Below are 25,042 nucleotides of genomic sequence, written 5' to 3' on the forward strand. Positions count from 1 at the left end.
AATCACTGGACCATCCATCCTCTCTTGAGCTTGGCTTTTAGCCATGTTGAGGGAGGAAGTTGAGGAGAGGTTGTGCGTCAATGCCCTTGGGAGCAATGGGGGAACGTAAACAACAGCAGCCTCTGCTGCACCCTTTACAAGGGTGCAATGTGTACTCCTCCAACCGCCGGGGCTACTCCTCCTCAGGTCTCCCCTCTCTGGCACCTAGCGGGCGTCTGGGGCTGCTGTGTCCTCCACTCCCTGAACACCATGAGCAGCAAACATGAACAGGTTGTGCCTATGCCTTTGCATTCTCTGACCCCAGCTGATTGCATTCACAATCTATTCCTGGCCATTTGCAGCTTGCTCAGTATGTGTCCACATTATCCCTCTCTCGCTCCCTGGCAGGTGCCCACTCTGCAGCATCGACCCTGTGCCAACAACTCTGCTGATGTCCCATCAAATGGAGGTGCAGTACAGGCCCTGTCTAGATGTGCATAGTATTAACTGAAGTGGCTTTAGGTCTCTCGATGAACAAGGCCCTATTTTCTGTTCTAGTTCTGATGGCCATTTGTTGTACCTCAGACTGCGCTTTCTGGAAGGATAGCTCTCTCCCGCCATGCTGTCCATGCTAAGCATCCCAGAGGATAGGAAGACCAACTCTGTAGAACGGTGTAGCCCTAACACTAAAGTACATTTTGCCTATGTACAGATGGCAGGATTGGACCCATTACTACAGCACTTGTCTCAGAGGTTAAGATGTTGAGGAATCAATCTTTGACAACGTAGGAACTCGGGGGTTGCCAGAATGGATTAGATCCAGATCCATCTAGTCCAGCATCCTGTCTCGGACTGTGGCCGTAGCAGCTGCTTCAGAGGAAGGTACAAGAAATGCCACAGTAGGGGCATATGTAGGACAGTATGCCCTCAGGGAATCAGAGAAATGTAGGGCTCAAAGGGACATCAAGAGGTCATTTAGACCATCCCTCACGCTGAGGCAGGATTAGGTATCCCTGGCCCATCCCGGACAGGTGTTTGTCCAACCTGTTCTTAAAAACTTCCAGTGACGGAGATTCCACAACCTCCCTAGGTCACCTGTTCCACTGCTTGACTACCCTCAGAGCTAGAATGTTTCCTTCTAACCCCCAGGATTTAGAAGTTGTTTTATGCCCCAAGGCATGAGGGCTTATATCACTCCCAAACCTCTTGTTGCTAGTTTAAACTCTACTATTATTATATCTATTTCATAGCAAGAGACTGAAATGAAACGCAAGCTGGTTTTGTCAAACATCTCTTATTTTAATATCTCTGTAAAACAGGAAACATTTATATGTTCAAACAGCTGCAAAGATGATGCATGTGTAAAAAGTGGAGCAACACAGGTTACCACCAGGATTGTCTTTACAAGTCCAATAGGTTGGTTCACAGCCATGTTTGTACAAAGTCCAAAACATTTCCATTGCGAAACTGGTTTAAATCAGTTTAGTACAAAAAGTGAATTGTGCATTAGGTTGTGCAATTTTATCTTACATAGCAATACATGTACAGTGCAGTAAATAAAACCAAAGTGAAAGGCCAAAACCCAATAGAGGAAACAGATTTATGAACACTTGGCTAACGATGCTTGACAAATCTGTGCAAATAACGGCTACTCTAGATGCAGCATGCAGAGAGTAAAACAAATTCATAATGCATGGAGAGTAATGCTTTCTAGAAGGCTCAAACTCAGTTAATTCAAGATAGAACACCAGGTTCTGTTCTCATTTACAGCAGTGTAAATCTGGAGTTGCTCCAATAACTTAATAGGAGTTCTATCACTGTGACTGAATCAGCGTCTGGCTTACACTGTAAATTTTACTCTCCGTTACTCTTGGGTTAGCCCACTGGAGCTGGGGGCAGCAAGGAGAAATTGACATGGAATCTTAGAAGAACTTTATAAGGATGCATTTTTCTGAAAGTCAGACTTTTAAATTGTATTTAATGCCATATTCCTCTTCCGCCATAAATCTATCACTCTGATCCATAATAAAATGAAACAAGAGTATTTATTATCTTGTAGCTTGCAGAGTGGCTTTGTATGCAAATATCTCTTAATATTACTACTGTCTTGAAGTCAAGGAAGCAGTTTTTATACACACATTGCTGTTAATATATTTCACCATTGTGTTGCCTATTTTTAACAGAAGGTAATCTTCTGTTGCATTGCTAATAATTCTACTTCCATAAATATAACCCTCTAGGCAAACGAGTTACAATAATATCATAGCAGTAGTTTGCAATTTACAAACATGAACAAATGAACCCCCACAATGCCCCAGGCTGTGAGGTAGGTAAGATATCCCAGAGAGTTTTCCAGTTTAATGCAGATTTCAGTCTCATGGGATGAATTGGAGGAGAGGGGAAAGCAGGAGAGATTTGCTCAAACTGGAACTCTCAGAAAGAGAACCAGCTTTCACAAAAAAGTGTATAGTACAACAGAGCTATTTAATGTTGCTTAAGGACCAGATTCAACCCCCCTGCCCCCCAAATCAATGGAGCTTTCCATCAACTTGAACTGGAGTTGGATCAGGCCCTAAATAAGGGACTATTAGATAGCAAATCAATGGGAAGGGAAGAATTGCACGTTTAGTGTGACAGTTCTATATACACACACTCACAGAGCTGGTTTAGTAATACTTTCCTTTTGACATGGGTACAGAATGAAAGGAGCTAATGATATCTACATAGCTGATATTGCTAGGGGAAAACCGCCATCCATTCCAATTGTTGGAGCTCTGCCTGCTCTGAAAGTAGCTCACTAGAGCTTTGGGGTCATGTCCTGCCATCAACTTATTTATGAAAACTTCCACCAATGGCAGTGGGCCCTAAAGCTAGAATGATGGCAGAAAATAGCTCTAAGTTGTTCAAACAACCAGAACCAAATGAATTGGCACCCCCACTTGAGAGCATCACTGGGAGCAGAGAATATTGATTCAAAATACAGGAGCAAAAGTCTACAGTGACATAGGAGAGACAACTGACCTTCAACTTGAAACAGTCATGGTCTCAGAGCTTCCTAGCTGCCCTTCCGATATTAAAGCTAACTGAATACAGCTGCAGTCCATGATTGGGTACGTTACTTCCTAGCCACCAGCCAAAGTCATTCTCCTGGCCACCAATATGCTGTTACGCAGAACATCCAAATTACTCTCTGTGGCAACTTACCAGTGATGCTGATCAATTCTCAACCCAGTGAGCCAGCGTATAAATAATTTACCAACCTATTTTATGCTGGTTTAGAAATGCTTTAGAAATCAACATTTCCTAACACAGCGCGACAAGCGAGATAGTGCACGCAGTACAGCGCCTGTCCATGCTGGTCTGACAGCCCGTTAGAATAAGTCTCAAGTAAGAGGGGGGTCTCCAAGACGAGCGGCAATAGCAGAGGTTCTTATTGGAGGAGATGGGATTCCATGGTTTCAATGTTCTGCAGCACTTGCAGCACTACTTCGTAGCAGAATAGGTACTGGTCCTGGACATGTGGAGAAAACAGCATGGAGTCACCCAGTTACATTCCGTAGACACATAGAAAAGACTGCCTGGCTTGGGAGCACATCTGTAACATGAATATAATCTAGGGCTGCATGAAACTTAGGGAGAGCCTCCTTCCCCTCCCCCACCCACTTTCTTGCATTCTGTCCTCCTTAGCCTTAAGGTCAGTGCTTAATTTCTAATGAAAGAGGTACTGGGACTCAAGCAATTTTATTACATTCAGAACTGATGCAGCAAGCCCAGAGGTGCTGGGGCTCTGAACTGCCAGGCCCAGAGGTGCCGGGGCTATCAACTGCCGGGCCCAGAGGTGCCGGGGCTCTGATCTGCCAAGCCCAGCGGTGCCAAGGCTATGAACTGCCAAGCCTAGAGGTGGCGGGGCTCAGCCCTCGCAAGCCCTGGCACAAATTAAGCTCTGTTTATGGCTCCGATTCAGTAGAGAACTTGAGTACATATTTAAGTCTCATGAACTTCAATAGAAGTGAAGCATGTGCCTTGCTGAATCAGGGACGTTAGAAAAAGTTGGCCTGGTCTCAAGGTGGAGACCTTACCTTGGTCTGAATCATGCCAAATCGCTGATGCCTCAGCTCTCTCACTATCTGCTTGATGTTGAACTGTCAGGAGAGAACAGTGTTATTTCATTGCAGGCCAAGTTATTAAAAAGAATATGCTTGATGGGGAAGTGTAAGGTTGTTCCTTCCCTGCTTTAGTATTAATTATTGTCCCCACACTCAACAGGAATCAGAACTTAATACCATTTCCTTTCGAAAACTGACTTGAGTTGATTTAACCTGGGGCGAATTGGTGTCCCTTCACAAATAAACCCATGGTAAATGATTTGGTTTAGATATACTCACACATAGATCTTTTTCAATGCAGCTCAGCAAAATATCAATACAAAGCAGAACCCCGCTCCTTCCAATCCCAGCGCTGCAGTGGGCCGTTATGGGGCCCGTCTGGTGAATTTTTCTCATGTAGCGAATGAATTTGACGAGATGCTCTATCAGTCTGGGAGTACCGTGATCTGGCCAAGTGGTAAACTGCAAGTGTTTTACAAAGCGTCTCTCTCCTGTCTGGAAAAGAGCAATCACCAATGTGAATTTCATTTAGGAGTTACTCCTGTAAAGTCAACGAGAAAACTAAGGACTGTGGCTTCCCACGTGGAATAAGCAATAAAGAAAGAGAGACTCTGCTTTCAAGACAGATAGGGAGAGACTAGGATTAACCATTCTAAACAATCACAGAGACACTGTGGTGCTTTAATATTTTTAAGTGCTCTGAGATCCTCAGATAGGAAGGGCTATGAAAGTGCTACAAGTTATAACAAGCCATATCCTGAAGCTTTGTAAGGACTTTGGCCAAATGTTAAAAGTATTAAAATTTCTATTTCAAGTAATCATTTTTCCTTCCTGCTCAACAGGCATTTAATGTCTGATGTGCACTTTGATTTCCTCAGCAGTAATACATTGTTGCACCTGTATAAGCACCCTTGGGCTCTCAGAGGTTTCACACAGGCATTAAAGAAGAATAAATAGGCTTCCATGGGTCAGTGACTGATCTTACTTATGCCAGTGTAAATGAGATCAGCCTCTTTGGCACAGTCTACTTCTCCTCTTCATGGTTTGAGCATTGGGCATCTGCACTGATTTTGTAAATCTGGCCCGTAGTTCAAAGGTAATGAGCTAAATGTGTTCACCAAGCGTACAAACAACTGCTAGGTAGAGATCTCTACTTCAGTGTTTTCCATAATACCTATCACTGTTAGCAGCCATAATGGGCATCTTGGGATACTGAAGGCGTGGATAATGGGAATAGTACTTTGGACAAAAGACCTTCACCAGAACCTTCACCCAGAACTCAAAATGAACCTTTTGGGCTCAAAACTGTTCCATTAACTTTTGTCCACCCCATGGGATCCCTGCATCTCATGGTTCTGGCTAGGGCAGACAGTGAAATGTCCTGGGAAGACCACCCTAACTGTATTTCTATGCCAAATGGAAGCAGGAAGGACTGGACATCTTGGCCAAGAGCCTGTTCTCATCCAGCAGATTCAGGAATCTCCAAATGTTTGGACATCACTAGAGCCCTACCAAATTCACAGTCCATTTTGGTCAATTTCACAGTCAGAGGATTTGAAAAATCATAAATTTCATGATTTCAGCGATTTAAATCTGAAATGTCATGGTGTTGTAATGATAGGGGTCCTGACCGAAAAAGGAGTTGTGGAGGGTTGCAAAGGTATTGTAAGTGGGGGTTGTGGTACTGCTACCTTTACTTCTGTGCAGCTGCTGACAGTGGCACTATCTTCAGAGCTGGGCAGCTGGAGAGTGGCGCCTGCAGGCCGGAAGCCCAGCTCTGAAGGCAGAGCCGCCACCAGCAGCAGCACAGAAGTAAGGATAGCATGGTATGGTATTGCCACCCTTACTTTTGTTCTGTTGCTGGTGGGGCGCTGCCTTCAGAGCTGGGCCCTCAGTCAGCAGCTGCCACTCTCAAGCCATCCAGCTCTGAAGGCAGTGCAGAAGTAAGGGGAGCAATATCGCAACACCCCCTAAAATAACCTTGCGATCCCCCTGCAACTCCCTTTTGGGTCAAGACCCCCAATTTGAGAAACGCTGGTCTCCCCCATGAAATCTGTATAGTATAGGGCAGGGATCTCAAACTCAAATCACCACAAGAGCCACATGAGGACTAGTACATTGGCCCGAGGGCCGCATCACTGAAACCTTTTCATACAATACAAAAGTATAGTCAAAAATGAAAAAAATTAAGAATAATATTGTATGCTATTAAAAGTCAGTGTATTAACTTTTTTAAAACTGTAATGCAAAAAGTCAGTGCTAATTTTGACAGTCATTTCATTTTTGGCCACTTAGCTGGCAGCATTTTGCATCAACCAGAGCATCAATATTAGATTTGGTATCCTGAGACGAAACCAATTTCAGTGTTGCTTGCAAATGTTTGTCAGTGAGCCTTAACCTTAACACAGATTTGTTAATCTTCATGGAAGAGAAGAACTGTTCATATATATCTGTACTTCCAAACATTGCCATTATCCTTGCGGAAGCAGAGAATAACATGGGAAATCTTTCTTGTGAAAGAAACCGGTAGAATTCTGGAATTCCAACATCTGTATACTTCTGCTTCAAAATGGTATCACACTAAAGCTCCATTGACACCATCTGCATTTCCTCTGCAACATTGTCAATTTCCACAGCAAATGGTGTGGAAAAAAGTTGAAAATGTGGTTCAAGTGCCTTGAAATCTTTAAACCGCACATCAAACTGTTTGCGTAAGTTAGAAATGATATCTGCATATTCTTTCAAGGATTTGGGTTCAACTTTTCCTAAGGAATTCAGAATCGAGAAATGGACCAAATTGCCAGCAGTCAGCTGTTTCCCCCACAAAGTAAGCTTGATTTTGAATGACTTACCACTGTCATACATCTGTGCTATCACCTGTTTTCTACCCTGAAGCTTCAAGTTCAGTGCATTCAGGTGATGAGTTACATCTGTTCGAAAAGCAAGGTTGCTGATAAAAGTGGAATCAGCAAGCTGTGGAACCTCCTTGTTTTTCATTTTCATGAAGGAATCAATTTCCTCGCTAAGAGCAAAAAAATGCTTCAAAACATTTCCATGACTCAGCCATCTAACTTCAGTGTGATACAGAAGTTCCCCACATTCGCTGTCCATACATTGACTTCAGTGGAGCCAGGATTTCACTCTAAACAATTAGAGACAAATCTGGCAAACTCCTGTTGAGACAGATCCTTTGAGGAGCTGAGCATGCCCAACTGGAATTTAGGATGTTCAGCTGGTACTTGGTGTATTGCAGGATATTGCACAAGTGACATTTTTCCTGAGTAAAAATCCTGAATCTCAGGATTTGATATATGGTCAGCATTTAAAAAAAATATATAACAAAACAACAACTGGCCGACCTTTATAGCCTATAGGATTTCTATTTAAGTATGTACAATAGAGTACCTGAATTTGAATGTATCTTATTTAAGACGCTGAAGTTAAGCCAATGCATGAATTTAATTTTAATTAATAAAAATCTTAGCATGTTTGCAGACAATTCATAAACAGGAAGAAGGCTATAATGACTGAATAGTTCACCCAACTCTGCTGTCAAACAAGCACCTTCTCCTGTTATAATGAGAGCATAAATGTCCCCACCCCCACCTCACCCCTTCCATGAGGCCCCATCCCTGCCCTGCATCTTCCCACCCTTCCACATCCCCATTCCAATCCCTTCCCCAAAGTCCCCACCCCAGCTCTGCCCCCTCCCTGCCCCTATTCCAACCCCTTCCCCAAATCCCCGCCCCGGCCCTCCTCTTCTCCACTTCCTTCCCTGAGCGCGCCGTGTCCCCGCTCCTCCCCCATCCCTCCTGGAAAGTCCTAAGCGCCACCAAACAGCTGTTTGGCAGTGGGAAGCGCTAGGAGGTAGGCAGAGGAGCGGGGACACGGCACGCTTGAGGGAGGGCTGGGGGGAGGGGAGTTTGGCTGCCAGTGGGTGCAGAGCATCCACTAATTTTTCCCTGTGGGTGCTCCAGCCCCGGAGCACCCACAGAGTCGGCACCTATGGCAGTCCACAGGAAATAACTCTGCGGGCTGCAGGCATCCTGCGGTCGCGTGTTTGAGACCCCTGGTATAGGGTAAAAGCACGCAGAAGACCAGATTTCACATCAGGAGACCAGATTTCACGGTCCGTGATCCATTTTTCATGACCGCGAATTTGGTAAGGCCCTAGACATCACACGTGGCTGCTTCTCTGAACTGAGTGTGGATTGCCCATCAGTGCAGCCAAAGAACCGCCCCCCCAATCCCCACAGTTGTCCTTACTGAGGACACAGATTTATAAAGGTTCTAATCCGAGCACATCCTGCAAGTGCCCTCAACATCCACTGCCATTAAAGGCCTTCAGTCCCTGTCCTGAAAACTGCAGGGTCAGATCTACTGTTTCTGCACAGAGCTAAGGAAAAATCATCCACTCTATGTGCACTCGTATAATTCAGGTTTTGATAAAGCTGAAAAATAACCAGAAAATGCTACAGAAGAAACGTACTCAACGCTGCTCTAAATACTGCCAGGGAGATACAATACGTAGTGTCTGAGTCCCCCTCTTCAGGCATACAATAAAATATTTTTAATTTACCTGCTTGTTAATTATTTCTATTATTCGGATGATAAAATATTCCAAGATCTGGCAGTTGTCCAGCCTCAGATGGAATTCACTGAGGTCTAGAGAGTCCTGTGGAGGTTCAGGCCAGTATCTGTGACACTTGACTTTTCCAAGCTCCACTTCTTTCGTCATCATGGCAATCACATCTGACTCATTCTCCCAAATCATTTGCCAGAAATCAGCCACAGTGCAAGGCAGAGGCCCTTGTGTTGAAATATAGAAATGTTCCTCTTCTCCAATATGCGTTCGGATGTAACTTGCATTAATATAGCCCCTGGTTGCTCCAAGAGGAACCCGTGTCGCATCATCTGGACAGAAAGAAAAAGTCCTCTGAAGTTTTGCTATTTCAGCTGGAGATCCAAATTCATGTCTCTATCTAGGATCTAAGGGGAGCTTGAATATCAAGCAGTTGAATGTTATCTCAGTGATATTTGGCTGGCCAAACAGCACTAATATCCCTGTTAGCAGGCAATTCCTACAATCGTATTATATGATTCATCTCTTTCTGCTAAGAACTATATTGTTTCTTTAATGCACTTCTGTCACAATCTGACAAGTCTTATAACAGGGTCCTATGGTAATAGTCCAAAACGCTGCAGCTCACCCTACTGTTACCTGAACCAGTACCATATGATACTATAAAGTTTCTATAACACAGGGAACTTAAAAAACTTGTAATATTTCTCCAATATTACAGAACACTGCAATGCAACATATCCTGTATTTTTATTCCCATTGTTACAGATTACAAAGAGGTCTGTGTGTAAATGAAAATGGCATAATGCTCTGTTAATAGTGAACATTCTGCTGTGGCAATCAAGTCTTCATTCCAGAAGCCAGCTCCGATTGGTTGTGAAACCAATTTTGTGCCTTGCTTGGATTGATCAATGGGGATTTGGGGTCTGCAGGTTGGATCAGAAAATATATGTTCTCTGATGCTTGGGAAAATAGGAAAGAATTTTACCCCTTTTTGGGGGCCTCCATCATGCTGGGACAGAATTCCACTGTATCAGAGTCAGTTGACTGGCTTTAAAGCGCAGCCATTACAGTTAGGGTTAAATCTTCCTGTGCAAAATTTAGGAAGACATTCTATGGCAGAGGTGGGCAAACTTTTTGGCCCGAGGGCCAGATTGGGGTTGCAAAACTGTATGGAGGTCTGGGTATGGAAGGCTGTATCTCCCCAAACAGCCTGGCCCTCACCCCCTATCCACCCCCTCCCACTTCCCGCCCCCTGACTGCCCCCCTTAGAACTCCCAACCCATCCAACCCCCCCTGCTCCTTGTCCCCTAACTGTCCCCTCCCCATCCACACTCCCGCCCCCTGACAGGCCCCCCATGACTCCCACGCTTATCCAAACCCCCGTTCCCCATCCCCTGATCGCCCCTCCCCCCCGATCCTCCACCCCATCCAACCACCCCCTGCTCCCTGTCCCCTGACTGCCCCCCCCAGGACTCCCCGCCCCTTATCCAAACCTCTGGCCCCAGCCCCCTTACCATGACACTCAGAGTTGCATGCCTGGCAGCCGTGCCACCTGGCTGGAGCTAGACATGCTGCAGCGCTGCCCTGCAGGAGCGCGCAGCCCCACCGCCCAGAGCGCTGCCCGCATGGCGGCATAGCTGTGGGGGAGTGGGGAGAGCAAGGGAGGGGCAGGGGGCTAACCTCCTGGGCTGGGAGCTCAAGGGCCGGGCAGGACGATCCTGCGGGCCAGATGTGACCCGCGGGCCATAGTTTGCCCACCTCTGTTCTATGGAGACAGAGAAGGGACTAAATCCCACATTTCACCTCCCACCTCTCCTGCACGCCTGGGAACAATGTCTGGGGAATCTAGACAGCAGCAAATTCATTGGCCTTACTCTTGCCTTACTCCCAAAAATGCACTGTAGAGGGGAAGAGCAGGGGTCCAAACCTCCTGCATGAACCCCACCAATTCTACCCACTACCTGTGTACCAGATTCCACTGTTTCTGGAGCCCACCATGACAAGAGGAGGGGCTGGATGTGCCTGCTATAACTCAGCCTACCAGCTGTTTTCCTGGCTCCCATGTATTCTTCAAGTGTTTTTTAAGGTCCGTTAGTGTACTTGCTTACATGGAAGGATATCTCGGTATCTGTTTTTCTCCCGGTTTTCTGGCGCTTTCCCAACTTGGCAGCCATCGAGCGGTTTCATGTGTTCTAAAGCCTAGATCAAAGGTAGACAATCAAGACACTTCATTTCCTGCCTCCAAAGAAAAGCTGCAGGGTTAGCATTAGGACTCGCCATCAATGTATGTGACCTATGACTAGGAAACAGAGTTTTGTTTGGAATACACTCAATACGCCCTACTCTATATTTTCAGGTAGGACGGAGGCCCAAAAGCAAGGCACTTTCATTTCCCATCTTCTAAATACTTTGAGACCCCCAGTGACATCCTTCAGCCCCCAAGAGTGAGTATTTCCAGGGATTTCCCATGAGATTTCAAACAAGGTCCTGAGCGCGAGTGTGATAAATGAAGGCGGGGGGGGAGGGGGGCCGCTAGCTCCCTTTTATGGACACCCAGCCAGCCAGCAGCTATAAAATCCCCCTTAGTAGCTGTTCTCTAATTGCCCTACCTGTAAAGGGTTAAAAAGTCTCATTGCTATGCATAGGGAAAAGGAAGTGAGTTAGCACCTGGCCAAAAGAGCCAATGAGAAGGCTAGAACTTTTTAAAATTGAAAAAAGACTCCCCTTTGTCTGTCTGTCTGTTGTTCTCCTGGGAGTGGCAGACAGGGCAGCAGCTATGCTGTAAGAAGCTTGGGCCAGGAATCAAAAAGTCATCAGTATCATACCTAGAAACTACTCATTTAAAACCCCAGATATGTAAGTAGATCAGGAAATGTCTAGGAAGGCACGATTACGTTTAGCCATTTTATTTCGTTATGGCTTGTGGATTTCTCTCTGCTAACCCCAGGTGCTTTGGTTTTGCTTGTAACCTTTAAGATGGACCTCAAGAAAGCTATTCTTGGTGCTTAATCCTTGTAGTCGCTCTTTTAAAGTCTAGCAATAGCCTGAGTTCCCAGATGTATTTTCTTTCTTCTTCTTTTTTTTTATTAATAAAATTTATCTTTTTTAAGAACAGAATTGGATTTTTGTGTCTTAAGAGGTTTGTGCATATATTGATTAATTAGCTGGTCGCAACAGCTTATTTCCTTTTTTTCTCTTTCTCAGCTCTTCCCTGGAGGGGGGGGGGGTGAAAGGGCTTGAGAGTGCACCTTCCTGGGCTCTCAAGGGGGTTCTGCACTTGGGTGGTGGCAGCATCTACCAATCCAAGGTCAGAGAAAAGCTGTAACCTTGGGAGTTTAATACAAGCCTGGAGTGGCCAGTATTAATTTTTAGAATCCTTGCAGGCCCCCATCTTCTGCACTCAAAGTGCCAGAGTGGGGAATCAGCCTTGACAACATGTCATTAAAGATCCCCTGGCGTGTTGGTGAAGGGTGTGTTCATTCTGGTGTCTCAGCCACATTCCAGCATGGATAATGAACAAGCTCCTGACCTAAGAAACGCTTGTAGTTGCTAGCACAGAGCAGGTGTCGCATTTCCACCCCAGCGGTGGCTGCATTTCAGTGATGGGGGAAGTGATATGTATAGGGCACAATTCAAAGGTAGGCAGTGTAATTTACGTGATGATAATTGTTTGTACGAAGGTATAAGGTTTAACTTGATACAACAGACACAACAAAGAACAGGAAGGTGTCAGTGAAAGTAGTTTCTCTGACACCTTTTTGCACTTACTTGTTAGTTGCTTTTCCTGTTCTACATCTTTATCGCCATGGCGAGAGTTACACCAACTTGCACTCCCCAATACCTACTTACACCCTATCAACTTATATGCTACACTAGGGGTTATCAAACTTCTTTGATGCCCACCTGCAACTCCCTTCTGACAATAAAAATTACTACACAACTCCAGGATGGGGGACTGAAGCTTGAGCCTGCCTGAGCCCCGCCATCCTGGGTGGGGGGGGGCAAAGCCCAAGAGCTTCAGCCCTGGGCAAGGGGCCTGTAACCTGAGCCCTGACACCCAGGGCTGAAGCCAAAGCCTGAGCTCTAATAAGGGTACCATGGGCCCAGGCCTCATTCAGACAAAATGCAAACTGGTTTTGAATGTGTGACCAGACACACAGGACTCAGCTGATAGCTGCTGTAGGACACTATGGCCAAGAGTGACCTAGGGCACCCTCCTGCCTGAGTCATTGATAGATAGGAACTTCAGAGGCTGTTGGGCTTGTGGGATGATTAGCAAACACTACACACTTCTGTCAAACACCTTTGTGTTGGTGGGATTTTGTTACCGGACGGCAAGAGCTGGACAGCCGGTAAAAGGAACAAAGGAACATATAAAATAGGAATTACCAAGGAGACCAAGGACAATTACCAGATTCTTCAGAGGAAGGTCCAACCTTGTAACAGACAATTACAGAATAACTTGTCCGTAAGGGAAGTTTATGCCTAGCCCCCATCGGTCAATGGTTGGCTTATGCTCTGAAGCAGGAGAGTTTATAACTTTTATCATTTTTATCCCAGCTACTGTAACTTTGCATGTTCTTATTATCCACAGAAGTGTCTGATCGTCTTTTGAATTCACAGAATCATAGAACTGGAAGGGACCTTGAGAGGTCATCTAGTCCAGTCCCCTGCACTATGGCAGGACCAAGTATCATCTAGACCAGGAGTCGGCAACCTTTCAGAAGTGGTGTGCCAAGTCTTCATTTATTCACTCTAATTTAAGGTTTTGCGTGCCGGTAATACATTTTAACGTTTTTAGAAGGTCTCTTTCTATAAGTCTATATTATATAACTAAACTATTGTTTGTAAAGTAAACAAGGTTTTCAAAATGTTTAAGAAGCATCATTTAAAATTAAATTAAAATGCTGATCTTACGCCACCAGCCTGCTCAGCTCGCTGCCAGCCTGGGGTTCTGTTCACCTAGGCCAGCAGCGGGCTGATCAGGGCCTGCAGCTGGGACCCGAGACTGGGGGGGGAGGGGGGTTCAGGGGTCAGGGCAGAGGGCTGGGGGAGGGGGTTCAGGGCAGAAGGCTGGGTGTGGGGGGGGGTTGAAGGGTCAGGTCAGAGGGCTGGAGGTTGGGGAGGGTGCAGGGCAGAAGGCTGGGTGTGTGTTGGGGTGTGGGGGGTTCAGGGCTGAGGGCTGGGGGTGTGTGGGGTTCAGGGCAGAGGGATGGGGCTGGGGGGGTGCAGGGCAGAAGGCTGGGTGTGTGTTGGGGTGGGGGGGTTCAGGGCAGAGGGCTGGGGAGTATGGGGGGTGCAGGGCAGAAGGCTGGGTGTGTGTTGGGGTGTGGGGGGTTCAGGGCAGAAGGCTGGGAGCATGGGGGGTGCAAGGCAGAAGGCTGAGTGTGTGGGGGGGTTCAGGGCAGAGGGATGGGGCTCTGGGGTTGCAGGGCAGAAGGCTGGGTGTGTGTTGGGGTGGGGGGGGTGCAGGGCAGAGGGGTGGGGGGTGCAGGGCAGAAGGCTGGGGTGCTCAGCTCATGGGGGTGCTCCCAGCCCCTTGCCCTGAGCGGCTCATGTCAGGGGGCTGGAAGGGATATGCCTGTTCCAGCCTCTTCCCTCAGGCTCTGTCCCTACCTCTCTGCATCCTCTAGGGAGCTGTGCGTACGCTGCCGCTCTTCCCCCTCCCCCTCGCTAGGGCCATCAGCTGATTGGCGCAGGGAAGGAAAGGAGGAGGGGCCGGAAAGCACCATGCTGGGGGAAGAAGTGGGGGAGGGGGGAAGCTTGGCTGCTGCAGAACCAAGCTTCTGCCTCCTGCCCCTGCAGGGGAGAGCGGTGGGCGGGGGAGCTGGGGGCTGGGACTGCGGCAGGGAGCTGCGTGCCACTCAGAATCGACTCGCGTGCCGTGTTTGGCACGCGTGCCGTAGGTTGCCAACCCCTGATCTAGACCATCCCTGACAGGTGTTTGTCTAAATGTCTCTTAAAAATTTCCAATGACAGAGATTCCACAATCTCTCTAGGCAATTTATTCCAGTGCTTAACCACCCTGACAGTTAGGAAGTTTTTCCTAATGTCCAACCTAAACCTCCCTTGCTGCAATTTAAGCCCATTGCTTCTTGTCCTTTCCTCAGAGGTTAAGAACAATTATTTCCCCTCCTCCTTGTAACAACCTTTTATGTACTTGAACACATTTATCATGTCTCCTCTCAGTCTTCTCTTTTCCAGACTAAACAAACCCAATTTTTTCAATCTTCCCTCATAGGTCATGTTTTTTAGACCTTTAATCATTTTTGTTGCTCTTCTCTGGACTTTCTCTAATTTGTTCCCATCTTTCTGTGAAGCTTTTGGCCTCAATGGTCTCTTGTAGCAATGAGTTCCACCGGTCAATCATGCATTGTGTAACAAAGTATTTCCTTTGATCGATTTCTAATCCTGCTCCCTGGGAGCATAGTCAGGAATTCTTCAGTCTGATGCCACCCCTGGAATCCCCCCAACACAACAGCACATCAGATCTGAGAGTGCTCTGCCAAAAAGTTAATACACCTAAGGTGATTCCCAGTTGTGTCAGTTGGAGATGTACAAATACCCACTAGCCAATAGAGTCTAGGGACATAGGGAAAAGGCCATCAAGGTGACTGAGCCCTCCCCTGCATGGAAAGAGGGAGAGCTGCATGTGGAAGATCTCCTCTGAGCACAGATCATGGGTCATAGTCTAGCTGGGAGTGATTCCCTGACCCAATGGAGTCAGAAAGGAGCACCCGCACCCACAGATCTCTCCTCCAACCAGTGGGGATGTGCTAATCCTTGAGAGATTGGGTTTTTTCACATACAACTCACTTTCCCAGCTGTGCCAAACACTTAGGCCTACAAAAGCCAAGCAGCACATCTCACCACAAACTCTTTCAGGATCTCTTGCTCTTCAATCTGCCTCCGAAGGCTCTGGATCAGAACTCTGAGACGAGACCTCAGATCTACCCCAGTCAGCGATGGCATAATGTGAGTCAGCTGAGTCAGCTCGTCTTCAGAAACAAGTGTTCTGCCTAGACATTGACAATAAAGAGGGAATGAGTTTAATTTTTGTAGTGCAATGCGCACACACTGCTGGCTTTGAAAAGGAGGGGATTGCTAGTCTTCAGTGCCTTTTGCCACCTACTTTTTGGAAGCAGAATCCAGAAGCAGTTTCTCAACCTCGTTTATGTTCCCAGCTGACACAAGCATAAGTCAAAACCCTGTATCTAAACCCCCAAATTTCATGGAAGCTGGATCTTGAGCCAAACACTGCAGCTCATGGCCACGTGCAGTGGCTAAACACAGCCTAGACTAAATACAATGTTACTGCAGAACTGTATACTTCAATGCCTGCTTAAACTGGTGCAAAAGATTCCACCCACATCTTCACTGTAAATCCTCTACTTTCTACAGCAGGGGTCAGCAACCTTTCAGAAGTGGTGTGCTGAGTCTTCATTTATACACTCTAATTTAAGGCTTCACGTGCCAGTAATACATTTTAACAGTTTTTAGAAGGTCTCTCTATAAGTCTATATATTATACAACCAAACTACTGTTATATGTAAAGTAAACAAGGTTTTCAAAATGTTTCAGAAGCTTTATTTAAAATTAAATTAAAATGAAAATCTTATCAGTTTAGTGTGAGCTTTCCAATGTCTAGCACGTATTTGGATACTTTAAGTTGCACACAGGCTTCTGAGTGATTAGTTGTTAACCAGCTGGCAGGAGGTCAGCGACTGGAACCCCAGATCGGCAGCTGAGGTGAGTGAAGCTGGTGGCTGGTATGGCTGAGCAGGGCCGGGGGCCTGGACCCTGACTGGCAGGGGGCCTGCGCTGAAACTCCAACCAGAAGCAAGGTGAGTGGGGCTGCAGCAGGGACCCCGTCTAGCAAGGGGCCAGCAGCCGGAACCCCAGAGCAGCAATTGAGCGGCTCAGCCCACCGCCGCTCTGGGGTTTCGGCCGCTGGCTCCTGCCAGCCGGGGTCTCGGCCCGCTGCCAGCCTGGGGTTCCTTCACCCAGGCCAGAAGCGGGTGCTGAGTGGACCGGCAGTGGGACCCCGGCTGGCAGGAGCCGGCGGCGGAAACAGCAGAGCGGCGGCGGGCTGAGCAGCTCAGCCCGCCGCGTGCCATCAAAAATCGGCTCGCATGCCACAGGTTGCCGATCCCTGTTCTACAGATTAGTGTGGTCACTTTCCTGGTTCTAGCAATAATCACTGTACATTAACTTTTTTCCCCAAATCAGGAAATATATCATGTTCTATTTTTACCTTTCCCTCCCACTCAAGGGCTTACAATTTTTCAGCAAGTTGGCTGCACCAAAGCAAAGATTAATTTTTATTGGTTGTAGCCCTACCTGAGATAGGTGTCTCAATTTGAGACTGTGGTCCATTGAGCACATGGGTAAATGGTTAAAAAACCTGCATAAATGTCAAATATTCTTACATGAAACACTGCTAGGTCAATGGAATATGAAGACTCACATTTGATCTATTTGAACTCTCGTGCGACAATACAGTGAGTCTATGTTCAGACCGCTGGTGACACTGGAACCAGAGATGCTGAGGTGAGTTACTCTGTGGCTTGTCTTTATTAATATGGTCTGCATATACTGAAATTGAGGGACCCTGCCTTGATTTGACCTAATATTTCAAGGCTAGGTCATGACTTGGACTAAGCACCTGTGCTGGGGAGTAAATACCGTTTACACTTCTGTGTGTGACCTGGGGTCTAGATACACAGAAGTTAGTAGTTGCTGAATGCTCATTTACTGTCCTAGCCCAGACCAAGGGAGAGGGCAGTAGGCAGGGAAGACTTAGACTTCTGTGTCTAGTGGTATATGAGGCAACTCATTTTTCCCATTGCTGTCAATCTGGAGTAAGGTGTTTGACTCTATCGTAAATTGTCTCCATGATGGCAGCAGCCTTTTCAATTGTCCTGCCATAGGTCATTCCTTGTCCTCCACACCTTCTCTTCCTTTCCAGGTGGAAACCAGTCTAAGATATACCTTGTTTTTCTGCCATGGGATGGCCTGATGACACAGAAGCCATCTCTGTCTAATTACTGAGTCTGCAGTCTGCTGACTCGTGCAGCACAGCACTTCCACATTGGTCACACAATTTCTCCAACGAATTCGTCTCAAACAGTACTGGTGACATGCTGTGATACAGGAGGGCCAGGGAGCAGTGGGAAGTGGTAGAAGGGAAGTATATAAACCCTAGGTTAATTAAGGCGTGGTTCCCTGTAGACTAGGGAGGGTTGCTACAGGTTAACTGGAGCACCTGTAATCAATTAAGGCCCTGTTAGAAACCTAATAAAACCCCCTGCTTCAGGCAGTCAGGGGGAAGGAGGAAGGACTGGAGCTTGGAGGTGTGCTGTTAGACTTGGAAGAACAGAAAACTGGAGTAAGGGAGACCCTGCCCCAGCAGGGGAGGGACATTCCCTCCCCCAGCGTTTAAGGACTGAAGGTATCCCCACCCAAGGGAGAAGAAGGTAAGAGCCTGCAGGGGTTGAGAGGGGCTGGGACTCAGAGTGAGGAGAAAACCCAGACCCCTCCCCCGCTTCCCTTCTTTACCACCTTCCTGGGCCACTAGTTGGGCCCTTGGTGCCCCAAGAGCAGGGGTAAGGGGTGGTATTTTAGCCTCCATACTATATCGACCATCTTGTCACACATGCATTCAGTTCGCTGTTGTGTACTCCCACTAGCTGCCACGTTTGAGGCATACAGTAGTGTTGAAAGGGCAATAGCGTTGTATGTGTGTCAGCTCCTCTGACTCTTCCAGATGCTTGATAAATGGGTAAAGCATCCAAAAGCTTTACTGATTCTTGACTTCACTTCTTCAGCGAGCTGGCCTTCAGCAGATATAGCACTTCCTTGATAGACAAAGTCATCCACTCCTTTGTACTCTTATCAATCCGCCTGCATTGACAGCATTCTCTCCTATCTCCCTGGCCTTGGTCTTCTGCTTACTGATACAAAATTCCACTTTAGCAGTGTCTGCTTTTATGCTCATAAAAAATCTTTTCATTCCATCCAAGTTGGTAGCCAATATCACTAGATCATCTGCAAAACTGAAGTCTCACAGCTCATCTCTTGCCCAAGCAATGCCCACGTTCTCGGCAGCAGCCATCACTTTCTCGTCACACAGTCTATGACAATGCAGAAGAGAAGCGGGGGGTCATACGCAACCTTGCCTTACACTAGAAACTATCTTAAACCATTTGGCGTCTCTGCTTTGTGTCCAGATGCAGCACAAAGTTTTTAATCAAAGTAATAATCTTTGCTGGAATTCCCTATTGTCTCAAGATCTTCCAGTAGGCGTCTCTGTGGACACTATCAAATGCTTTCATAAAATCAAGTGGGCAGGAAATGGATGGTGTTTTGGCTATGTGCCCCTATGCACCAGTCGACAGAGCTGAGCCTGCACAGGGCGTGTCGTACTCTGCTGCTGGTGAAAAGTTATCCATCAGCAAATTACTGCTTTTGCAGAGGAAAGGGAAGCTGAGTGGAAACTGCACCTTACAGCAGTGTCTGAGATACTCCTGGAGTGGCGCAGCTAGGAGTCTAAGGGCTGGTCTACACTACCGGCCCGGATCAGCGGGTAGAAATCGATCTCTCGGGGATCAATTTATCACATCTCATGTAGACGGATAAATCGATCCCCGAATCGACGCGCATACTCCCACCTCGTCAGGAGGAGTAAACGCCGTCGACGGAGGAGCCGCGGCGGTCGATTTGCCGCCGTCCTCACAGCAGGGGAAGTCGAATAGGATACGTCGAATTCAGCTACATTATTCATGTAGCTGAATTTGCGTATCTTAAATCGATCCCCCCCCAGTGTAGACCTAGCCTAAGGGACCAGTAGGTCAAAGTGCACTAGGAACTTTTAGTGTGTGGTAGCAGGGTCCACACGGACAGTTAGCGCATGGCATGCTAGTGCGCTGTAAATTTACATCCCAGCTTGCAATCAACTAAGTGTTCATCTAACAAGCCCTCAATCATCACCATCCCTTGCTCAAGGTATTCTTCTGTATTTGGCATAGGAGCAATTGAACTTCTCACAAGACAGATAAGGCTGAGTCCTGCTGTGACTAGGGGGTCTTCTGAGGCCTTTGGAGACAGGTTCAGCCCCTAATGCACCAAAGGATTTAACTTCAGTGCATGAGCAGTCCCATTGATTTCAAGGAGATTACTCACATGCATAAAATGAAGCATATGTTTAAGTGTTGGCAGGACCAAGACCTTAAATTAGAATTGGTTCTTTCCCCCTTTTTTTGTTTCCTTCAGTAGTCCCTGTTTGTGTTTTTGGATCAAGTTTTCTGCAAGATTTTCCGGTCCTCTTGTAACCCTGAGCATTAAAAGGCCAGTATGAATTTTGTAGCATTGTACTGGAATTCATTTCAGTGCTTCTCCACACTTTGTGTGATATTATCTTTCAGGTGAATTACTGTATTTATCCTTGGAAACTAATTAATTTAAAATTAAGATGAAAAAATTAGTGCATAATTTGTAACTCTTCCATGGTGCCCATAGAACCTTTCCTTTTGCATTAAATAAATCATAAATGTAATAATTCACTTGGAGTCTTTAAAGTAAGACTGGATGTCCTTTTAAAAGAACTGCCCAGAGGTTCTGCTAGGGTATTCACCTCTGCAGCAGGAAATAATAATTCCCTGCACTGCAGGAATCAATTATGAGATTCTCTGGCTTGTGTTATACATGAGGTCAGACTAATTGATCTAATAGTCCCTTCTGGCCTTAACCTCTATTACATCTCTTTCAGCAAAACAATGTATAGAACTGGCTAGTGTGAATGTGTACCACTGCCCTCTAATGGACAAAATCATGATTGCAAGTCGAGGTGATTAAATAGGGCAGTGTTTCCCAAACGGTGTTCCGCGGAACACGATGTGAATAGGTGTTCCGTGAAAGAATCATAATTAAAAAAAAAGGGTCTTTAAAAATTTTTTAATTTTAAATTTGGCATATTTGAAGCATAGTTTACAACTCTTTTTGAATGACTATAATTTAACATAAAACTCTTTTTCCAGTTTGATAGATCTCGTATTGAATATCATGGCGTAAAGAGAACATGGCACACAAGCATGTTGACGTCTACCCCTTTCGGGCACGTTTCAGTTAGTGACGTTGTACCCCTTCCGCTCGAGGCTGCGCGAACTGCAGTGGTATGCACACACCATTCTCGTTATGCCATGTTGAATATAACATTCACTCAACATGTTCAAACCTGTGGGTCTTTACCGTGTGTGCAATAAGTACAACTAAACTAGCTTTGCTTGAAACAATATAAATATTTGTGACAAACAAAATTTGACAAAAATCAGTATTTCTAAATATTGTTACTAAACCTAATTACCATGAATTTGTGGCTAAAAGAAGGAACTTTGAAATGAAAAGCAAGTTCTTCTGGTACTCCAACTGTGGCCGAAATAAACGAGCAAAATATTGTGACACTTCAAAGTGAGGATGAACAATCGCAGTCTTTTGTTGCCGAAAAATCTGTTAGTACTAGTGAGTTATCCAAGGTGAAAGAATTTCCATCGAAGTATATCAAAAAACAAGAAGAAGCAGGTGTTAAAAGACCATAATGAAAGTATGATGAAAGTTATTTGTCTTTCGGTTTTACATGTGTTGGAAATAAAGATGTTCCTGATGCGCAGTGTGTCGTGTGCAACAAAATACTAGCAAACAGTTCATTGGCTCCTGCTAAACTTCATAGGCATTTGGAAACGAAGCATGCTGAATACAAAGACAAAGATATAATATTTTTCAAGAGCAAGCGTGACTCCTTTGAAATTGTAAACTTTCGACGATTAAAATTGCTAAAACAGACAACAAAAGTGCAACAGAGGCATCTTATTGAGTAAGTTACTGTATATCGCTTGCCGGAGAAGCTCACACTATTGGAGAAACGCTTATCAAGCCTTGCGCAAAAGATATTGTAACGTGCATGTTGAGTGAGCAGTCTGGTAAAAAAATTGCTGCTGTACAGTTGTCAAATAATACTGTTGCACACCGTATTAAAGATCTTGCTGATGACATAGAAAAAGAGCTAGTTTGCTGACTGAAAATTTGCCATGAGTATTCATTGCAGCTAGATGAGTCCACTGACATTTCAGGACTTGCTGTGCTACTAGTATTTGTCCGATATAGATTTAACAATATTATTGAAGAGGGCCTGCTCTTATGTGAATCTCTGCAAAGCAACACAACTGGAGAAGAAATATTCAACTGCATCAACAATTTTATCAGAAAGTATGAAATTAGTTGGGGAAAATGTATTGAGGTATGTACTGATGGTGCTCGGGCAATGATCGGGAAGATGAAGGGAGCTGTAACGCAAATCATAAGTGTGGCACCAGAAAGCAGTAAGAGCCATTGTGTTCTACACAGACAAGCACTTGCAGTTAAAAAAATACCAGCATATCGGAAAATTGTGCTTGATAAAGCAGTACAAATTATCAATTTTGTCAAATATCGACCACTTCAATACAGGTTATTTAAAATTTTGAGTGAGGAAATGGGTAGTCAGCACAAAGCGCTTCTTTTACATACGGAAGTGAGGTGGCTATCCAGAGGAAAAGTGCTTGTGAGGCTTTTTGAGCTTCGTAATGAACTACTCGTATTCTTCACTTCAGATAATTCAGGACGAAAATGTAATGACTGTCTGACAAATTCCTCATGGCTAATGAGACTTGCGTATCTTGCAGATATTTTTGCAAAATTAAATGAAATTAATCTGTCACTGCAAGGAAAGAATGACCATTTTCACTACAATGGATAAAATTTCGTCGTTAAAAAAGAAACTGGAATTCTGGGCATCTTCTGTAGAACAGAATAACTTTGATTGCTTCCCGACAGTACATGAATTTCTGTCTGAAATAAATTCTACAGTCCATGAAGAAGTTTCTAGCACCATTTTATAGCACTTATGTGACTTGCAGGCCTCTTAATTAGAATATTTTCCTACAACTACTGATGATAATGTTTGGGTTCGAAATCCATTTGTAATTACAGCCAAACCAGTCGGCTTTACTGCGCACGATTATGAAAGCCTAATTGACTTAATTTCTGACTCTGATTTGAAACAAAAGTTTAAGGATCTTCCGCTTAATAATTTTGGAGCAGCTTAATAGAAGAGTACCCTAATGTGGCTAAACGTGCAGTTCAAGTGCTCCTTCCTTTTGCTACAACTTATTTGTGTGAGACGGATTTTTGTATTATACTGCAACAAAAACCAAATATAGGAATAGACTTGATGCTGCGCCTGACATGAGGATTCAACTTTCCAGCATTATTCCTAATATTAAGCAGAAACACCAATCCCATTAAATCCAAATTTGTATTTCTGTTTATAAAAATAGATTTTCCTAGTAAAAATCTAATTTGTTTGGTGTTTGTGTATATATAAAAACTTTTTTTTTAAGTAGAACACTGTTTTTAATTTTGACTCTTGCACTTGATTTTTGTACTACTTTATACGCGCTTTCCAGTTAGAAATTGTTAGTTCAAGTTATTTTAAATTTGTATTTTTGCTTTGTTTTATAAAATAAAATATATTTGAGCATAAATAACACAATTTTTTATTTGAAAACCAAACGACTACAAAATAATATTACAAGTGTTCCGTAATAGGCTAAAAAGTGTTCTGTGGCCAAAAAAGTTTGGGAAACACTGAAATAGGTTGTTGAACAAATTCATTTATACCCTATCAGAAGCCTGCATCCCAAGAAAGGGGAAAAAATTCATAGGCAGGAACTGTAGACCAAGCTGGATGAGCAAGCATCTCAGAGAGGTGATTAAGAAAAAGCAGAAAGCCTACAAGGAGTGGAAGATGGGAGGGATTAGCAAGGAAAGCTACTTTATTGAAGTTAGAACATGTAGGGATAAAGTGAGAAAGGCCAAAAGCCATGTAGAAAGGGAATTAAATTTCCCCGTGCAAAGGGAATTAAAACAAATAGTAAACGCTTCTATAGCCATATAAATAAGAAGAAAACAAAGAAAGAAGAAGTGGGACTGCTAAACACTGAGGATGGAGTGGAGGTTAAGAGTAATCTAGGCATGGCCCAATATCTAAACAAATACTTTGCCTCAGTCTTTAATGAGGCTAATGAGCAGCTTAGGGATAATGGTAGGATGACAGATGGGAATGAGGATATGGAGGTAGATATTACCACATCTGAGGTAGAAGCCAAACTCGAATAGCTTAATGGGACTAAATCGAGGGGCCCAGATAATCTTCATCTAAGAATATTAAAGGAACTGGTACATGAAATTGCAAGCCCATTAGCAAGAATTTTTAATGAATCTGTAAACTCAGGGGTTGTACTGTATGACTGGAGAATTGCTAACATAGTTCCTATTTTTAAGAAAGGGAAAAAAAATGATCCGGGTAACTACAGGCCTGTTAATTTGACATCTGTAGTATGCAAGGTCTTAGAAAAAATTCTGAAGGAGAAAGTATTTAAAAACATTGAGGTCAATGGTAATTGGGACAAAATACAACATGGTTTTACAAAAGGTAGATCGTGCCAAACCAACCTAATCTCCTTCTTTGAAAAGGTAACAGATTTCTTAGACAAAGGAAATGCAGTGGATCTAATTTACCTCGATTTCAGTAAGGCATTTGATATGGTTCCACATGGGGAATTATTAACTAAATTGGAAAAGATGGGGATCAATATGAAAATTGAAAGATGGATAAGGAACTGGTTAAAGGGGAGACTACAACAGGTCATATTGAAAGGTGAACTGTCATGCTGGAGGGAGGTTACTAGAGGAGTTCCTCAGGGATCGGTTTTGGGACCAATCTTATTTAATCTTTTTATTACTGACTTTGGCACAAAAAGTGGGAATGTGCTAATAAAATCTGTGGATGACACAAAGCTGGGAGGTATTGCCAATACAGAGAAGGACCAGGATAGCATACAGGAAGATCTGGATGAGCTTGTAAACTGGAGTAATAGTAATAGGATGAAATTCAATAGTGAAAAGTGCAAGGTCATGCCTTTAGGGATTAATAAGAAGAATTTTTGTTATAAGCTGGGGACGAATCAGTTGGAAGTAACAGAGGAGGAAAAGGACCTCGGAGTATTGGTTGATCACAGGATGACTATGAGCCGCCAACATGATATGGACGTGAAAAAAGCTAATGCGGTCTTGGGATGCATCAGGCGAGGTATTTCCAGTAGAGATAAGGAGGTGTTAGTACTGTTATACAAGGCACTGGTGAGACCTCATCTGGAATACTGTGTGCAGTTCTGGTCTCCCATGCTTAAGAAGGATGAATTCAAACTAGAACAGGTACAGAGAAGGGCTACTAGGATGATCTGAGGAATGGAAAACCTGTCTTATGAAAGGAGACTCA

General features: G+C 44.8%; 1 protein-coding gene across 1 annotated transcript in view; it reads right to left on the minus strand.

Moving 5' to 3' along the window:
- Positions 1–1,257: 1,257 nt before the first annotated feature.
- FRMPD2 (FERM and PDZ domain containing 2) overlaps positions 1,258–25,042 on the minus strand; it is a 161,744-nt gene continuing 137,959 nt past the window's right edge. Inside the window, exons 45-50 of the mRNA XM_065553623.1 lie at positions 15,541–15,689; positions 10,779–10,869; positions 8,665–8,999; positions 4,365–4,580; positions 4,059–4,121; positions 1,258–3,490 (exon numbers count right to left, since the gene is read on the minus strand). Of these exons, the coding sequence (XP_065409695.1) occupies positions 3,410–3,490; positions 4,059–4,121; positions 4,365–4,580; positions 8,665–8,999; positions 10,779–10,869; positions 15,541–15,689 (935 nt within the window). The 3' untranslated portion in view covers positions 1,258–3,409. The remainder of the gene's footprint in view (positions 3,491–4,058; positions 4,122–4,364; positions 4,581–8,664; positions 9,000–10,778; positions 10,870–15,540; positions 15,690–25,042) is intronic.

Source organism: Chrysemys picta, chromosome 7, assembly GCF_011386835.1.
Source record: "Chrysemys picta bellii isolate R12L10 chromosome 7, ASM1138683v2, whole genome shotgun sequence".
NCBI lineage: Eukaryota > Metazoa > Chordata > Testudines > Emydidae > Chrysemys > Chrysemys picta.